Source organism: Passer montanus, unplaced genomic scaffold, assembly GCF_014805655.1.
Source record: "Passer montanus isolate IOZ18808 unplaced genomic scaffold, ASM1480565v1 scaffold112, whole genome shotgun sequence".
NCBI lineage: Eukaryota > Metazoa > Chordata > Aves > Passeriformes > Passeridae > Passer > Passer montanus.
Window position 1 is genome coordinate 175,351 of NW_024357836.1, and position 17,002 is coordinate 192,352.

General features: G+C 61.5%; 2 protein-coding genes across 6 annotated transcripts in view; one reads left to right on the top strand and one right to left on the bottom strand.

Moving 5' to 3' along the window:
* Positions 1-5,676, top strand: MPND (MPN domain containing). 3 transcript variants are annotated; one of them, XM_039734103.1, is made up of 13 exons: positions 1-30; positions 742-968; positions 1,517-1,747; positions 1,823-1,985; positions 2,055-2,130; positions 2,211-2,307; positions 2,427-2,499; positions 2,574-2,650; positions 2,718-2,886; positions 2,966-3,036; positions 3,122-3,211; positions 3,413-3,505; positions 3,582-5,676. In XM_039734103.1, exons 1-13 carry the CDS (start codon positions 24-26, stop codon positions 3,666-3,668), a joined length of 1,461 nt encoding a protein of 486 aa, XP_039590037.1. In that variant the 5' UTR covers positions 1-23; the 3' UTR covers positions 3,669-5,676. The 3 variants fall into 3 exon arrangements, with proteins under 3 accessions (XP_039590037.1, XP_039590048.1, XP_039590028.1); XM_039734114.1 differs by having other exon boundaries at positions 1,823-1,955; XM_039734094.1 differs by having other exon boundaries at positions 1,823-2,130.
* The window catches only part of SH3GL1 (SH3 domain containing GRB2 like 1, endophilin A2), a 24,545-nt gene continuing 11,676 nt past the window's right edge, over positions 4,134-17,002 (bottom strand). The window contains exons 2-10 of one of the 3 annotated variants that reach the window (XM_039734311.1): positions 12,665-12,733; positions 12,490-12,562; positions 11,839-11,982; positions 10,323-10,456; positions 9,235-9,393; positions 8,770-8,873; positions 8,011-8,135; positions 7,497-7,550; positions 4,134-6,031 (exon numbers count right to left, since the gene is read on the bottom strand). In XM_039734311.1, coding sequence (XP_039590245.1) covers positions 5,835-6,031; positions 7,497-7,550; positions 8,011-8,135; positions 8,770-8,873; positions 9,235-9,393; positions 10,323-10,456; positions 11,839-11,982; positions 12,490-12,562; positions 12,665-12,733 — 1,059 coding nt within the window. In that variant the 3' untranslated portion in view covers positions 4,134-5,834. Of the gene's footprint in view, positions 6,032-7,496; positions 7,554-8,010; positions 8,136-8,769; positions 8,874-9,234; positions 9,394-10,322; positions 10,457-11,838; positions 11,983-12,489; positions 12,563-12,664; positions 12,734-17,002 lie in introns of all 3 variants that reach the window. The other 2 variants (XM_039734303.1, XM_039734321.1) reach the window with 2 other exon arrangements.

Sequence of the window (17,002 nt, forward strand, 5' to 3'; positions counted from 1 at the left end):
GGCGGGAGCGGCGGGAGCGGAGCATGGCAGGTACCGGGGGGCGGGGGCGCGCCGGGCACCGGCACCGGGAACCGGGAACTGGGAGCGGGGAATCGGACACGCACCGGGCACCGGGCACGCACCGGGCGCCGAGCACGTACCGAGCACGCGCACGCCGGGCGCCCGGCACCGGACGCGCACCGGGAACCGGACGCGCGCGCACGGACACGCGCCCCGGCCGGGGACGCGCACCGGTCACTCGCTTCCCGCCCCCCCCCGCGGACAGCCGGGGCACGCGCGTGCACCTGCCCGAGCGCGCGCCCGCGGGACCTCGGCGTGGACATCCCGGGACATCCCGGGACAGCCCCGGGGCAGGAGCGGGGCGGGGACACCCCGCCCCCGGGGACCTGCCGTGGGTCACCCCCGGCCTGCCCCGCCAACCCCCGGGCTCTGCTCAGCCCCGTGTCCCCGGCCACGTCCCCGTGTGCTCGGCTTCCCCAGCCCGGTTCCCCACGTCCCTCAGCCCGTTCCTGTGCCCACCAGCCGTGTCCCCGTGTCCCCAGTCCTTTATTGCCCCCCCCCCGTGTCCCCACCTCCCATGCCCGAGTCCTCCTGTCCCCGTGTCCCCTCCGTGCTTGTGTCCCCACGTCGCTGTGAGTCCCTGTCCCCGTGTCCCCATCCGCAGGCACAGACCAAGGGGGGGACCCGAGGGTGCTCTGGGGGGACACCCGGGGGTGCTGTCACACCGTGTCCCCCCCGCAGCGCTGGCGGCCGCCTCCCCCGGCGGGGACGAGTGTCTGGAGGAGGATGAGGACGAGCTGGAGCCGGGGCTGGACGAGGCCGAGGCCGAGCCGGAGGGCGGGGGCGGCGCGAAGGCGGCGGGGGCGGCCCGGGGGGCGCTGCTGACCCGCAGGGGCATCACCCTGAGGGTCCTGCTCCGAGACGGGCTCCTGGAGCCGGGCAGGGGCGTCCTGTCCATCTACTACCTGGTGGGCCTGGGGACACGGGGACAGGGTGGGGACAGGGACAGGGGAGAGGGATGGGGACACGGGGACAGGAGTGGGGACAGGGAGAGGGGATGGGGACAAGGGAGAGGGAAGGGGAACTGGGAACAGGGATGGGGACTGGGAAAAAGGATGGGGAGAGGGGAGAGGGATTGGGACAGGGGAGAGGGAAGGGGACACGGGGACAGGGGTGGGGACAGGGAGAGGGAAAGGGACAGGGAAGGGGACTGGGAGAGGGAAGGGGACTGGGAACAGGGATGGGGATAGGGGAGAGCAATGGGGACTGGGAAAAGGGATGGGAACAGGGAGAGTTATAGGGACAGGGAACAGGAATAGGGACTGAGGATGAGGAGGGGAACAAGAAACAGACATGGGGCAGGAGACATGGGACAGGGAAAAGGACAGGAAGCAGGACACAGGATGAGGACAGGGGGTGTGGGATGAGGACAAGGGACACTGATGGCGAACGTGGCACAGTGACGGCGCTGAGGGAGAAGTGATGGGGACAAGGGGACTCCCGCCATTGTCCCCAGGGCAAGAAGTTCGTGGGGGACCTGGGCTCGGACGGGACCATCACCTGGCAGGAGACGGGGCAGGTGTTCAACTCGCCCAGCGCCTGGGCCACGCACTGCAAGCGCCTGGTGAACCCCGCCAAGAAGTCGGGCTGCGGCTGGGCGTCCGTGCGCTACAAGGGCCAGAAGCTGGACCAGTACAAGGCCGCGTGGCTGCGCAAGCACCAGCCCAACGTGCCACCCCCCGAGGAGGTGCGACCGCCGCCGCCTCCCCCTGGCACCCCCAGCGTGGGGGGCGAGCTGGGTGCCAGCCCCGTCTGCCCGCAGGGCTTGGCCAGCGAGGGCGAGGAGGAGGAGCTGCCCGAGGATGAGGAGGAGGAGGCGGCCAGGGAGGGTCGGGTGGCGCTGCCGGAGCCGGCAGCTCCCAAGAAGCCGGAGGAGAGGAGCAAGAAGCAGCAGGGCAAGGGTCTGGCGGAGCCGGCGGGGACGGGTGAGCTGCCGGGGGGTGCCGGGGGTCCCGGGCGGAGTGGCCGCGGTGACGGGACCCTGTCCTTGGCAGATGCCGGGAAAAGGCTGGAGGTGAAACCCCGCGTGCCCGTCCGCTACTGCACCCTGGGCACCCGCGACTCGGCCAGGTAGGGGACACGGCACCCCGGGGCGCAGCAGGGCGGGGACAGCGGGGACAGCGGTGGCAGCGGGGCTGTGGCTCTTCCAGGAACCCGCAGACCCTGGTGGAGGTGACATCCTTTGCCGCCATCAACAAATTCCAGCCCTTCAACGTGGCCATCTCCAGCAACGTCCTGCTGCTCCTGGTGCGTCCCCTGCCCAGGCTGGGACATCGCTGATGGCACTGGGGACGCCCGCAGCCAGCGGGGTGTCCCTCGTGTCACCGTTTTAGTGCTGAACCGTTGATTTTAACCCTTTCCTTTAGGATTTCCACAGCCACCTGACGCGGAGCGAAGTGGTGGGGTACCTGGGGGGGCGGTGGGACACCAACACCCAGCGTAGGTGGGGTTTGGGGGGGTGGGGGTGGCTCTGCCGTGGCCCGGGGCTGTCACCCAGCCCTGTGTCCCCGCAGTGCTGACGGTGCTTCGAGCCTTCCCGTGCCGGACCCGCCTGGGCGACGCCGAAGCCGCGGGCGCTGTGGAAGAGGAGGTGAGGGGCTGGTCCAGCCTGGGGGGCGGGCAGGGGGCTCTGGAGCCACGGTTTGTGCCCCCCGCAGATCTGCCAGAGCCTGTTCCTGCGGGGGCTGTCGCTGGTGGGGTGGTACCACAGCCACCCCTTCGGGCCCGCGCTGCCGTCCCTGCTCGACATCGACGCGCAGATGGATTACCAGCTCAAGCTGCAGGGCAGCGGCAACGGCTTCCAGCCCTGCCTGGGGCTCATCTGCGGTACGTGCCCGCGGCCCGGGGCTCCCCGGGGGCCGGGGCTGCTGCCACCCCCCTGTGCCAGCCCCCTGTGTCCCCACAGGGCCCTTCTACCACGGCAACCCCGGCGTGGAGTCCAAAATCGCGCCCTTCTGGGTGATGCCGCCGCCAGAGGTAGAGAATTTGGGGTGGGGTCTCCCGGGGTGGTGTTGGGTCCCGGAGCTGTGCAGTGACTCCTGCCCCGTTCCCCCCTCCCCAGCAACGGCCCAACGACTACGGGATCCCCATGGAGGTGGAGGTCACCTACATCCAGGACGGGTTCCTCACCAACGACGTCGTGCAGGAGATGGTGAGAGGGGGCTGGGGGTCCCCAAAACCCCCCGAGCCCCTTGGGGGCAGGCTGGTGCCCCACCACTTGTCCCCATGCTGCCCTTAGCCCCAGGAATGGTCGCAGTCCCTTCTCCAGCCCCCCGGGGCCACCGAGGGTTGGGGTCCCCCTGCCTGGTTTTGGGGCACCCCCAGGGCCTGCAGCCCCTCTGTGCCCCCCCAGACGCTGCTGGTGGAGTTCTATAAGGGAGCCCCCGACCTGGTGAAGTTCCAGGAGCTGTGGAGCCAGGACCAGACCTACCTGGACAAGCTGAAGGTGGGAAGGGCTGGGAAGGGAGGGGGGGGGGGCTCCCATTCCCTGTGCTGGAACGAAGTGGGGTTCGCCCCCCCAGGGCTCCCTGGCCTCCCGCACCCCCAAAGACCAGAGCTTCACCCACGTCCTGGAGCAGATCTTCAGCCTCCTCAGGCTCAGCGGGTGAGGGCCCCGGGCCCCTCGACTCGGACCAGGCGCCTCCCGCAGCCCGGGTGGGGCTCGCAGCCCCGGGGCTCTCCCGGCCCCGGCTCGGGGCAGCTCCCGGAGCTCCCCGCGACCCCCCGGCCCCGCCCTGCCCCGGGGGCGGCCGTGCCGGGGGGGATCCGTGGGTCAGTGGTTTGTGGAAGTGGTAGTTTGATTAAAGAGCAGTTCCTGAGAGGTGGCTCTGCTGGCTGGGGACATCCTGCCATGGCCCAGACTGAGGGGATGTGCAAGGGAATTCCTGCCTGGAGGGTGGGCAGCCCTGGCTTGGGGTGCCCAGAGCAGCTGGGGCTGTCCCTGGATCCCTGGCAGTGCCCAGGGCCAGGCTGGACAGGGCTGGGAGCAGCCTGGGACAGTGGGAGGTGTCCCTGCCCGTGACCTTCCAGGTCCCATCCAGTCCCAGCCATTCCCTGATTCCACAAGGCAGCCGTTAGAAAGAAGAAAACATTTAATACTTTCATTCAGAGATACAAGTCAAGAATTGTGGGTCATCATTTTTTTTCCCCTAAAAACCAGGAGAAACCATTACAAAACAAAACCAAACAAAAAAAGAGATCTAGCGAGGTGTCCCAGCTGACAGAACGCGTTTCAATCCACCTGAGCGGGAGCCAGTGTCCCCAGCAGGGAGGGGACAGCGGGAAGGACCCCCAGGACTCCCGTCCCACGGGCTCCCTGCCCTGCTGGGAGCAGGGGGGGCTGCCCTGTGCCCCCCCGGGGCCGGGGTCACTGCTCGGGGTCAGACACACGGGGACATGCACGGACCAAATCCTTACAGAGACAGGAGCAGGAGGAGCAGGGCTGGGGGTGCTGCAGGGCTGGGGGTGCTGAGCACAGCCCTGCAGAGCTGCAGGACAGGGGTGCTGGGCACAGCCCTGCAGAGCTGGGGCTCACAGAGCAGGACAGGGGTGCTGAGCACAGCCCAGGACTCATCCCCCAGCCCTGCAGAGCTGGGGCTCACACAGCAGGGCTGGGGCCCGTCCCAGCCCCACTTTTGCAGCAAGGGAAACCACGGAGCCCAGCAGGCACTGCCCTGCAGCCCCGTGCCAACCCCGTGCCCTCCTCTGGCCAGGAGAAGCTCAGCTGAGGGAGAAGGGCTGGCAGAAGTGCCATTGAGATGAACCATCCCTTTTCCCAGCACCCCAGGGGCAGAGGGGTGCCTTGCTGGGGCAGGGTGGGGTGCAGGGAAGGCACGTGAGGGCCAGGTGAGCTCCAGTCACAGGAGGGATGCCCAGGAAGGGGGAACAGGCAGAGGAACCTCTGCCCCAGCACAGGGACACCCCGGGCTGTGGCCCAGCTCCCCCACCTCCAGTTGATCCTCCAGATCATCTGTGACAGACACGGCAGAGTTTGGAGCAGGAAAAGCCTGAGGTCCAGGAAAGAACCACGAGCAGAAGGAGCAGCCCCCCTGATGGGGTTGAGCTCTGTGGGGAGGGAGCCAGGGGGGCAGGGGATACCCCGACTGTCCCTCAGGATGGGCAGGGATGGCTCTGAGCCCCAGGGATGGCTCTGAGCCCCAGGGATGGCCCCGAGCCCCAGGCAGGGCTCAGCACCTGCCCTGCAGGGCTGCCTTAGTGTTCTCTGGCTGTTTTAGTGTTGCTGTGCCCCAGCTCCCCTCCCCTGATCCCTCTGGGATCCCTCCACGATCAGGGGCAGCGTTTCTGGGGCATGAGGGTGGGGCTGCCCTGCCCTGGGGCCACCCGTGTGCCCAGGACACACCTGGGCTGTGCCACCTGCCCCATTTGTGTGTTCAGGACACACCTGGGCTGTGCCACCTGCCCACCCGTGTGACCAGGACACATCCCAGTCTCTCACCTGCCTCATCCGGGCGCTGGACCCAAAGGAAAGATGGGAAGTGGGGAGAGACAGGGACAGGGCAGTGCCAGGGCAGTGCCAGGGCAGTGCCAGCAGCACGGCTGGGGCTGGGGGCGCACAAAGTACCGAAGTTCAAGCACCAGAAGGACAAAAAAAAAAAAGAAAATAATAATAATAATAATAAAAAAAAAAGAAAATAACCAACTTCACGGGGGGAAGGGGCCGTGGGACCCTTCTGGTTTGTTCCCTGGCAGCGCCGGCCCCGAGGCGGGGCGGGAGGCGGGGCTGGAGCTGGAATGGAGCTCGGGACGCTCGGGGCTCACTGAGGTAGCGGCACCAGCACTTCCACGTAGTTGAGCGGGAAGAAGCCGGACTGGCCGTGGATCATGCCCTCGTACCAGTTCTCGTCGATCTGGTTCGTCAGGGTGATGATGTCGCCCTCCTTGAAGCCCAGCTCGCCGTCGTTCTCGGGCTCGAAGTCGTAGAGGGCTTTGCAGCAGGGCTGGTCCAGGGGGGCTGTGGGGACAGTGGGGACACGTCAGCAGGAGCCCACGGTGCCCTGCCCTGGCACCTGGGACTCCTGGCAGGGCTCTGCATCCCGCCTGCCCTGGCAGGGCTGGCTCCACGGGCCCTTCTCTGCTCGTGCTGTTCCTCCATCCCTGTCCCAGCACAGTTCCTCCATTCCCTGTCCTACCTCCAGAGCCCTGTGCTGCTCCTGCCTGCACCTCCTGCACTCCAGCCCCAGCAGGATGGCAGGCAAGGCACACGCATGGCAGACAAGGCACACGCATGGCAGACAAGGCACACGCATGGCAGACAAGGCACACGCATGGCAGTCAAGGCACACGCATGGCAGTCAAGGCACGTTATCCCTCAGAGAGCTCAGAACCTGCCCTGGGGCTCAGTGGTGGGGTTGGACATGGAGGGGGACTCTGGAGGGGTGACCCCACACCTGAGGGTGACAGGAGGGACAGGACAGCAGCTGCCTGCCCTGGCCACGGGGCTTCAAGTCCATGAGCAGCCCCTCAAAACTCAGGAGAAGCCCAAAATCTTGCTCCCCAAACAGCTCCAGGATTTAAGCATCAGCTTTTGGCTGCAAAGGGATTTTCTGTGGGATTTCCTGCTGCTCACTCTGTGCGCTGACATTTTGGGACTCAGCTTTGGAGCTGGGAGAATCCCAGTGGGAAGGGACAGAGCTGAGAGAGACCTCCAGGGCCTGCAGGACCCCCCAGCCCTCCCCACTGTGCTGGGGCTGTCCCAAGGCCAGGCTGCACAGGGCTGGGGGCAGCCTGGGACAGGGGAAGGTGTCCCTGCCCATGGCAGGGGTGGAACGAGATGGTCTTGAAGGTCCCTCCCAACCCAAACCACTCCATGATTCCAGGACCCACAGCAAGGGAGGGCCCAGCATGGGAAGAGCACTCAGAGATCACCACAAGCAGCAGCCAGACATGGATGGGTTGGAGAGAGCTCCCCAAACCACCAGGCTGGCCCCACCACCACGGCCCTGCTCCAGGCTCCTTCCCAGCACAACAGCTCCAACCAAGCCCCAGCCCAGCCCTGAGATCCCAAGGTCCTGCAGGAGGAGCCACAGACCCCACATCAGCCCACCAACTCCACGAGCTGAGGCTCTGCCTCCTCCCTCCAGCCTTCCACAGGGACAGGGGGAGCAGGAGTGGGAGAGATCCAGGCTGGGTGCTTGGAAGAGCAGGGAAATCCTTGAGGTGTGTGTTGTTCTCAGGGAAAGCACTGATCCCCAGGGATCAGGACATGCCTGGGTGCTGGGAGCTGCTGCAGCTCCTCCGGGTGAGCCAGGCCCCGCTTTTGGGGCTGCAAATTCCCACTGGAGCGTGGCTGGGTTAATGCAGGGCTCAGCTGAGGCTCAGCACGGAGGGATGAGCAGCTCCAAGGAGCAGCAGGGAGGAGCAGCCAGGAGGGACGGGGAGAGGCCACACAGGGAGCAGTGCAGAGGGAGGAAACTCACGGATACTCCTGACGGAGGCCCGGGACGGCTTGTCCGACCGGAAAGAGGCGGAAGCTGCTTCCAAACAAAAGAGAAACATGCTTAAACCAACGGGAGGCAGGGACAGGCAGGGCCCAGAGGATCTCTCAGGAGAAACAGCAGGGCCCCCATGCTGTTAGGAACCCGCCAGGATCAGGGAGGGAGGGAGGGATGCAGCGGGATGGAAGATGAGGAGGGAGGGAGGAAGGAAGGGAGGAAGGGAGGGAGGGAGGGAGGCTTCAGTTTTCCTGTCTGGCACTGACAGCGAGAGGCCCAGGCTGGAGACCCCTCTGGCACATCCCCAAAGCCAACACAGCAAAGGCTCCTGGGTCCCAGGAGAAAAGAGCCCGATCTGGAGGCATTCCTGATGTTTTCCAGAGCCACGGGCTCGTGCAGGAGCATCCAGCCCAGCAGGAACATCCTGTGCAGGCAGAGCAGCCCTGCTTCCCTGGGAGGCTGCTCCAGAGGCACCAGTGAACACCTGGGACAACGTTACCTGAGACTTTGGGGGTGGGGTTGCAGGAGAAGCCCCCGTTGGACTGGTCAGGCTCCCTGAAGTCGTACGTCTCCCTGGGCTTGGGTTTGTATTCCCTCTTGGGGCGTGAGGAGGCCTCCCTCATCCTGGGACAGGGAAAGGAAACGTGGGCAAGTGCAGTGAGGAATGGAACAGCACGGTGTTTATCCTCCTGGGGGGCTGCACAGGGCAGGAAAGGGTTTGGAGACAGGGATCTGCTCAAGTCCCTGTGCTGCAGCCTTTGGAGGGTGGGATTTGCCCAGGGTTTGGGATCTGCCTTTGGAAAGGGCCCCCACATCCCAGGTTTCGCTATGGAATGCTGAGGAATTCAGGCCAGCAGAGGACACTCGTGCTGTAGTTTGAAAGCTCAGACTTGGCAGGGCCCTCCCAGCTCCTCCCAGTTCAGGATCCACTCTGCAGTTTCCCCAGGAGGGAAGAGCAGCAGGGCAGCACTGCCAGATCCTCCCCAGAGTGGGGAGGCTGAGGAAGGAGAGGTGGCACGAGCCTTCCTCAGCCAGGATTTGGGCTGGATCAGACACCCAACTAAATTCAAATCCCACCTCGAACAGCCAAAGAATTTGGCTTTTTCAAGACCAGGCTGGACAGGGCTCAGAGCAGCCTGGGGCAGTGGGAGGTGTCCCTGCTCTGTGGGCCCCAAGGTCCCTTCCAAGCCCATCCCTTGTGGGACTCTGTGACTCCAAGGGGGACTCGGGTGTTCCCAGAGGAGCCACGGGGACTCACCTGCGCTTGAGCTTCTCGGCCAGCTCGTCCAGGATCTGCACAGCCTGCCTGTGGTAATCCAGCTGGGCGTCCACCAGGGCTGACAGCTGGCTCACCTGCTCGATCTGGGCAACACCAGGATGGGATCAGCACCTGCCCCCAGCTGGGCATCCCTGCTCTGCCCTGGGGAGCCCAGGAGGAGCTCTGGGATTTGGCTGAGACTGCCAGGACAGAGCCCATTTCCTGCCACTCTGGGTTTGCCAGCTGGGAAATCCTTCCCAAGCCCTTCCCAGCTGGGTTACCTCCCAAAATGATCCCGCCAGCACCCCAAAAAGAGCCTGTTTGGTGCCAGGCAAGAGCTGGGTCAGGGGCTGAGCAGAGGTGTATCACATCAGCTCTGGGCTCTCCCACTCAGGAGTGGAAATTGGTGTGCAATCACTGCCTCCCCCAGGAGATCCCACCCCAGCTGTGCTCTCCCACACTCACATCTGTCTCCAGGAGGTTGTGCATGCTGGTCTCTGCCACTTCCTTGGACTCCTCAAACTTCTCCATGGCCTGCCTCAGCTCCTCATCAGGGATCTTGCCCTGGCGCTTCTTCTTGTAGTCGAAGTCCAGGCGCCTCCCCTCCAGCTTCTTCAGGTGGTGCTGGGGGAGGATGGACAGGACAGGGAAGAGGGAAAAGCCAGAGGCTTGTGAGGGCAGCTCCAGTTACAGGCTGAGTTTATTGGTGTCAGAAACCTGATCTCCTGTGGCTCCCACCTTTGCTCCAGGTGGGAGAGAGGCCCCGGGGTGTGATGGGGGAATGAGTCCAGACCCCTTCCTCTGAGGAAAAGGCTGCAGAGCAGCCCAGGTGTGCTCCCCACAGGAGCTTTTTGGGAAGGTGAAGAGCTGTGCTGCTCCTTTCAGCTCCCCAGGAGCTGCAGGGATCTCTGGACAGCAGGAATGTGGGTTCTGGCCACTGCACTCCTGGTCTTAGGGCAGGGATGTTTAAAGTAGCCCCATGGAGCTGAGTACAGACAGGCACTGAGGCAGAACTTGGTGGTTATTTCACCCAGGACAGCACTGACAGTGAAAACTCCCTCAGGAGACTGGCCTGGGGAATTGGAGGCTGGGATGGATCCTGTTACAGGGCCTGCACTTGTCTGTGTGCAGCACACAGGAGCTGCTGAGCTCCCTGTTCTCCCAGGGAGACCCCAGAGGGTTCCTCGGGATGCTGAGGGGAGCTTGCTCAGAGCCTGGAGCCCAAATTGATCCCATCTGGGAGCTCACAGCACTAAGAACCCAATTCAGCAAGCCCAGAAGGGGTGTTGGGATGTATTCCCATGGCACCCTCCATCAAACATGGCAAATGGAGAACCATTCCAAGCTGCACTCAGCCTTTTGGGCTGCTCGGGAGCAGCACTGAGCAGGGAGGAAATACCAGAGAGTCTGGAGGGAGAAAACACACAGAGTGCAGGCAATTCCTGCCAGCCCCAGGCTCCCAGCACTCCAGAGCAGGCAGCTCGGTGCCCCAACAGCCAAAGAGCCCAGAGAGCAGGGAGACGAGGGGCAGAGCAAACCACAGGGGGGTTTACCTGGATCTCTTTCAGGTCCTTGTCACACAGGTTCTGCAGGGGGTCGATGAAGTTTTGTTTGACCTCGATGTCCAGCGAGTCCTTCACCTCCGCCAGGCGCTTCATGGATTCGCCGGCGTCGAGGAGCGCGTCCCCTGCAGGGACAGGGACAGCAATTAAACACAGCCTGAGCCCCAGAGATCTGCCTCAGACCCCTTCCTCCTTCCTTCTCAGCTGGAAGCCCTTGTGTGTCCCATAATCGTGGAGTGGTTTGGGTTGGAAGGACCCTAAAGCCCATCTGGTCCCAGGGTGCTCCAAGCTGGCCTTGGACAGCCCCAGAGCTCAAAGGCACTCACTGGAGCCTGCTCAGTTCCAGCCTTTTCTAAGGCTCTGGCCACTCTGACTCTGAAGCCAGGCAGACTTGCAGCAAAGCATATTCAGTGCTGGCTTTTTAGTGCAGAGGAAGCATTTAGAGATGAAATGATTCCTGTGCAGCTTTGGCAAAACAACAATTTCAGCAGAGCGTGAACACAGGAAAATACATGAGTGAGAGAGAGGGTCAAGGGAAAACATCTCTCCACTGTCCAGCTGGAAAAATCAATAGACCAGAAGTGTTATTTCAATTGTAATAACTCTGAAAAAGCTGGAAGGGAGGGATGGAGTCCTCAATGCTGCTTTAAGGAGACCATTAAGGAAATAGAGCTCAGTGTGCTCTCCTCAAAGCTTCCTTCCCTTGCTCTCCTCAGTCCTTGTGAGCCAGGATTGATGCAGAGCTCTGAGCTGGCCAGGGAGGATCTCCAAAATCCTCTGTCAGTCCCAAAGGCAGCCAGAGGTTTTTAATTTTCCTGAGGCAAGGCAGCTCCTCCCTGGCCTGGCAGAGCCAGCTGTGCTGCCAGGGGGCCATCACGTGCCTGGCCGAGGCTGCAGGGGATTAAAACTGATGTCACCAAAAGGCTTCACCCCCTCCTCCCTGCCAGTCACACGTGGCTCCAAGGAACAGCCAGAAGATTTCTTGGCTTCAGCCTCCCTATGGAATCCCAGCAAGGTTTGGGTTGGAAGGGATCCTTAAGAGTTGTGTGAAACTCCCAGTCCTGCTCCATCCCATTCCTGCTTTGCTGCTCAGTTTAGAGGGAGGTTTTTATTTCATGTGCAAATTTATCTCAGTGTTTAATAAGGAAGTGGATTGAGATCCAGGATACCTGGGATCACAGAATAACAGAGTGGTTTGGGATGGGAAGACTTTAAAGCCCATCCAATTTCACCTTCCACTACCCCAGGCTGCTCCAGGGATAGCCACAGCTGCTCTGGGCACCCTGTGCCAGGGCCTCACCCTCCTCACAGGCAGGAATTTTTTCCAATATCCCACCTAAACTTCCTCTCTTTCCCTTGCAATCTGCTCACTCTGGAAGTTTCTGAACCCCTTTTAAGCCCCACACATTGTTCAGTTCACCCAAACCCTTCCAGAATTCAGAGTGCCACCCCAGAAGCGAATCAGGAGCCTGCCCCGCTGCCCCCCCCAGGCCCAGGGGGCACTCACCAAAGTTGGAATCCTCTCCCAGCTCCTTCCCATAGCGGATCATGCACTCCCCCAGCAGCCCCTCAGACTGGGGGTAGCCGGGGTTCTTCACCTGCCCGCGGATCTTGGACATCGTGTTGAGCATGGTGAGCTTGGCTCTGGAAGCTGCCACACAAACACCTCAGCCCCTGCCACCCCTGCATTCCTCAGCAGGTTTTTTCCCCCCTCTGCTACACCCACAGCCAAGAGGCCCCATTGTCTCCATCCCCCAGGAATATCCCTTGCTACAAGAAAAGGTTCTTTGCCAAGGCACAAAGCAAAAATAGCTCCCCACTGCTTGGCCAGGGAAGGCCAAAGGAGTTTCCCCAGCCCTCCCAGGGTCCCTGGAGTGCTCTCTGGAGCAGCTGGCTGGAAGGATGCAGGACTGACAGAGCCAGCCACCCCTTCCCAGCCCAAAACCACCACTTTTCCTGGACATTCTGAGAAAAACGGGTCCCTTTAGGGCCTCTCTAAGTCTGAGGCAAAAGCTGCATGTGTTCTGTCCCTGCTCAGCAGCGTGGATTCAGGGCAAGAGGGGTACCCAGATCTCCCCCGATCCAAATCCAGAGCAAAAGGGATCTCCCTGATCTGCCTGGAAAGCTGGGAAGGGGACAGGGAGGGGCAGGCCCTCACCTGGGTTGGGCTGGAGGTACTCTATGGTTCTGGTCAGTACTTCTGTGACAGCCTTGCTGGTCACGTCCACTTTCTGCAGGAGAGACAAGAGCCCAGCGAGGATCAACTCAAGGATTCAGCCAATCCCACAGGAGCCACGGGGTGATTTGGGGGATTCCTCTGGCTCCCCACTCACCTTTTCCATCTCCTTGAAGTCATCATCTAACTTGGTCCCTTCGGCCCCTCCGACCTTCTCGCTGACCAGCTGTGGAGAAAGGACAAGGGAGGAGGATCAGGCTCTGACTGAACCTTCCCACCCCAAGGAGGAATTCCCTGGGACAGAATGGGAACAGGGATGGTCCACACAGCACCTGCAAGAGAAAGGAGGCAGCAGAACAGCCCAGAGCCCCTCAAAAAGACCCCAGCAAACCCCCAAACATCCCCCAGCACCCAAAGCTTGGCTCAGTCAGGACGTTCCTCACCCACCAGGAGCTCCACAGCTCCCTAAATCCCAGCCCACGGCTCCAACTCCAACGCCTGCTGGAAAAAACAAGCAGCACAAACGTCTCTCAGCTCCATTTGGAGCCAAGGACTGAGTTTCACACACAGCAAAATTCAAGTAAACAGGGAATGAACACACTCAGCTCCCAGCAGGCAGCACAGCAGAGCCTGGGGAGAGCAGGGGGAGAGCACAGCCACCACTCTGCAACTGCTGCAGCAGCTCAGCATCTGGGCCAAGGGGCTGCAATCCTTTGTCAGAGATGTTTGACAAGCTGGGAAGTCAGGGCTCATTTTTATGGGAAGGCTCAGCAGCTTCTTGAGGGGATTCCTCGGTCCAAGAACAGCCCAGTCCCTGACCCGCAGCGATCCCTGCCCAGGGGTGACCAGTGCCCCCAGGAACCCCCCCAGAATGTCCTTCCCTGCAGCCCAGGCAGGAAAATGTTCCCTTCCCAGCCCCTGAACTGCCCGGGGATGCAGGACACGGGAATTGGCCAAAACTGGAACCATGGAATGGCTGAGGCTGGAAAAGACCTCCAAGACCACGGAGTCTGACCACGGTCACCTCTAACCCATGTCCCCTGTGCCACATCTCTGTGAGTTTTGGACACCTCCAGGGATGGGGACTCAGCACTGCTCTGGGCAGCTGTGACAATGCCTTGCCACCCTTTCCATGAACAAATTTTCCCTGATTTCCAATCTAAACCTTCCCTGGTGCAACTTGAGGCCGTTTCCTCTTGTCCTGCTGTTCCCTGGGAGCAGAGCCCGACCCCCACCTGGCTCCACCCTCCTGTCAGGGAGCTGTGGGGAGCAATTCGTGATTATTTTGCTCCAAACAACAGCAAATTCCCCATGCAGACATCCAAAGTGGTCTGGGAAACCTGGCACAGGCTGCCAGGGTTCCACGCCTGCCCCGGGGCATTGCCAGGATTCCTCTGTTTGTGCTGAAAACTCCAGATCTGAAGGAACAATCGGGTTTGTTTACTCCAACATCAAATATTTGATTTTTATCGAGGCTTTCTTCCTCAGGAACACTCCTGCTCCCATGAGGATACAAAATGGGGCTGGATGTTTTCTGAGAAAAAGGGGGAGGGATCCCTTTAGGGAATTATCCAGGTTCAGAAGCACCTGGAGACACCAAAGCAGCCACAGGGAAGGGAAAAATGAGAAGGGAAGGGAAGGGAAGGGAAGGGAAGGGAAGGGAAGGGAAGGGGAAAGGGAAAAGGAAAAGGAAAAGGAAAAGTCTCTTGGTTCACCCAGCTCTGCATTTCACTCTCCTACTTTAACCCTCTGATAAGGGACACAGGCACAGACTGCCCTGCCCAGTGCACCAGGCTGGGCAATCTCTGCTCCCCATTCCCTGCTCTTATTTCCTGCTCACTCCATGCTCCCCAAACCCTGCTGTGCCATGCCCTGCCAGCCCTCAGAAGCAGCTCCAGGGGATCCCATCACCCCCAGCTGCCCAGAAGCCATCCGAGTGTGATTTCCTGCTCTCCTTGGACGCCTGCTCCATGCCAGCACACACCCCAGCCCCGAGCTGGGCAGGCACGCTCTTCTCTCGAGCCTGGAGAAGGTCCCAGGAGCAGTGCCAGGCCTGCCAGGACAAGCTCAGCAGGGCACAGCTCTGCCCCAGCTGCCACCCCCTGGCCCTGCCAAGAATCCCACAGCCAGAACGGGATCCCTCCCACCCAGCTCGCAGCCCCGGGGGCCTGCTCTGTCCCTAACACACCTGGGAAGGGTGCAGCCATCCCAAGCACTTCCAACCCCACTTTTCTCCCCGGATTTGTGGCTGGGAAGCTGTAAATAACCCCTGCCAGGACTCTGCTGTGAGGGCCCCGTGTGCCAGGCTGGCAGAATCCATCAGCACAGCGATTCCGGAGGCTCCACACCCTCTGGAGAGCCCAGAGAAGTGAAGGAAGCAAACCCCCCTCATTTCCAGACTAATTTAATCCTCCCTTTGACGTCCAAGAAAGGCTGCTGCTGCCCTGCTGGGAGGGAATAATAAGATTGAGGTTCTCTCCCTGCTGGCTCTAATTAAACTGGGAGGCGTCAGTGGGAGGAGAGGGGGAGGGACTCCATCCCCACACCCCCAAAGCCCTCAGGAAGGGACACAAACCCACACACACCCCCCAGACACGAGCCTGGAGGAGCTGTCACTAGCTCCTTGTGTAACCTGGAGCCTCAGCACACTCAGGGAGCCAAAATTCCAAAGTGCATCCCATGGTGCATCCCATAGTGCTGCCCCCAGAGGGCCTGGGAAGGATGGGAAGGATGGGAAGGATGGGAAGGATGGGAAGGGGTGCCTGCCTTCCTCTGGGAAGCACTGGCCTCTCCAGGATCCATGGAAGGAAGGAAGGAAGGGTTTATCCATACATTGCTTGGCCTAAGGGAGCTGGAAGGCAGCTGGAGGAATGCTGGCGCTGCAGATTCCAGCTGCCCTTCCCCCAGGAAGCAGCTATGGGGCTTTTTGGAGGATGTGCTGACAATTTTTCTGCCTTTTGATTTCCTGAGCAGCCAGGAGAAGGCTTGGGATACATCCCTGCTCCCCCAGCTGGGATCTCACCTCTCCTGAAGCCAGACTGGGAAAGGATGGCACGAGCAGACATGGCAATGGTTAAAAACCAACCCCACCATTCCCTGGGTGTGGAAGAGCAGAACAAGTCTGGCCTCCCTGGTTTGTGGATGGGAAACATGCAAGGGGTTCACCCTGGGAGCCTTTGGCCAAACACCTCCCAGAGCAAATATTGGCCCAGGGCGCTGCAGCTGGCACTGGGCAGATACAATCTGCTCCCACTTGGCTGCTCCTGGCAGATATTTCACCTGGAATGCCACCCACAGGTCCTGCAAGGGAGGTGAGGGCTGGGGCAGCCCGTGCAGGCCAGCTGAGGAGCCAGGAGCTCAGCCCTCACTTTTAATGCAGCATGAAACGTGCCCCAGATTGCTCCAGCCTGAGATGGGAGCACAGGGAGCTGCCTCGGGTCCTGGCGGGCAGGGAGCATTCCCAGCAGCTCAGCTTCCAGCCAGGCTCATCCTCAGGAGAGCTCATCACAGGGGTGGGACACAGCCCTCTCCAGCCAAGGCTGCTCCACAGCTTCATTCCGGAGCTCAGGAGATTCCTTCAGATTCCTTGGCAGATCCCCTGGCAGAGTCCTTGGCAGAGTCCTTGGAAGGTTCCTTGGCAGATCCCTTGGCAGATTCCTTGGCAGAGCCCTTGAGATCCCTTGGCAGATCCCTCAGCAGATTCCTTCAGATCCCTTGGCAGGCTCATCCACAGGGTTGGACACAGCCCCTCTCCACCCAAGGCTGCTCCAGCCCCACTCCACAGCTTCATTCTGGAGCTCACAGGATTCCTTCAGATTCCTTGGCAGATCCCTTGGCAGATCCCTTGGCACAGTCCTTGGCAGATCCCCTGGCAGAGTCCTTGGCAGATCCCCCGGCAGATCCCTTGGCACAGTCCTTGGCAGATCCCCTGGCAGAGTCCTTGGCAGATCCCCCGGCAGATCCCTTGGCACAGTCCTTGGCAGATCCCCTGGCAGAGTCCTTGGCAGATCCCTCGGCAGATTCCTTGGCAGGCTCATCCACAGGGGTTGGGCACAGCCCCTCTCCACCCAAGGCTGCTCCAGCCTCACTCCACAGCTTCATTCTGGAGCTCAGGGGATCCCTTCAGATCCCTTGGCAGGGGCGTGGGAATGGGAACAATCCCGACTTCCCCTGTGGGGGAAGATCTTGGGAATGAAAGGAGCATTGTTGGGAAGAGCCAGGGGAGAGGCAGGGATGGTGTGTGTGCATGGAGAGGGGCAAGGAGGGGTGCACAGGGCTGGGAAGGAACAGGGAATGCTGCTCAGCTGCCCCCAGCTCCTGGAGCCTGGCTGGGATGTGCCTGGGGACATTCAGGAGCAGGGAGGATCAGGAGAGATTCTGGGAGCAGAGCTGGGCAGTCCCAGCTGAGGAATTCCTGCATCATTCCAGGTGGAGAGGTGGGATAGACGTGGAGAATAAAAGGTGATTTTTGGGCTGCACCATCAGTAAAACCCCT

What these genes read in the sequence shown, in the direction of transcription:
- MPND (XM_039734094.1), top strand. An exon ending in CGGGCGCTGTGGAAGAGGAG is followed by an intron (nt 2,651 to 2,717) that starts GTGAGGGGCTGG and finishes TGCCCCCCGCAG; the next exon opens with ATCTGCCAGAGCCTGTTCCT. An exon ending in GGGTGATGCCGCCGCCAGAG is followed by an intron (nt 3,037 to 3,121) that starts GTAGAGAATTTG and finishes CCCCCTCCCCAG; the next exon opens with CAACGGCCCAACGACTACGG.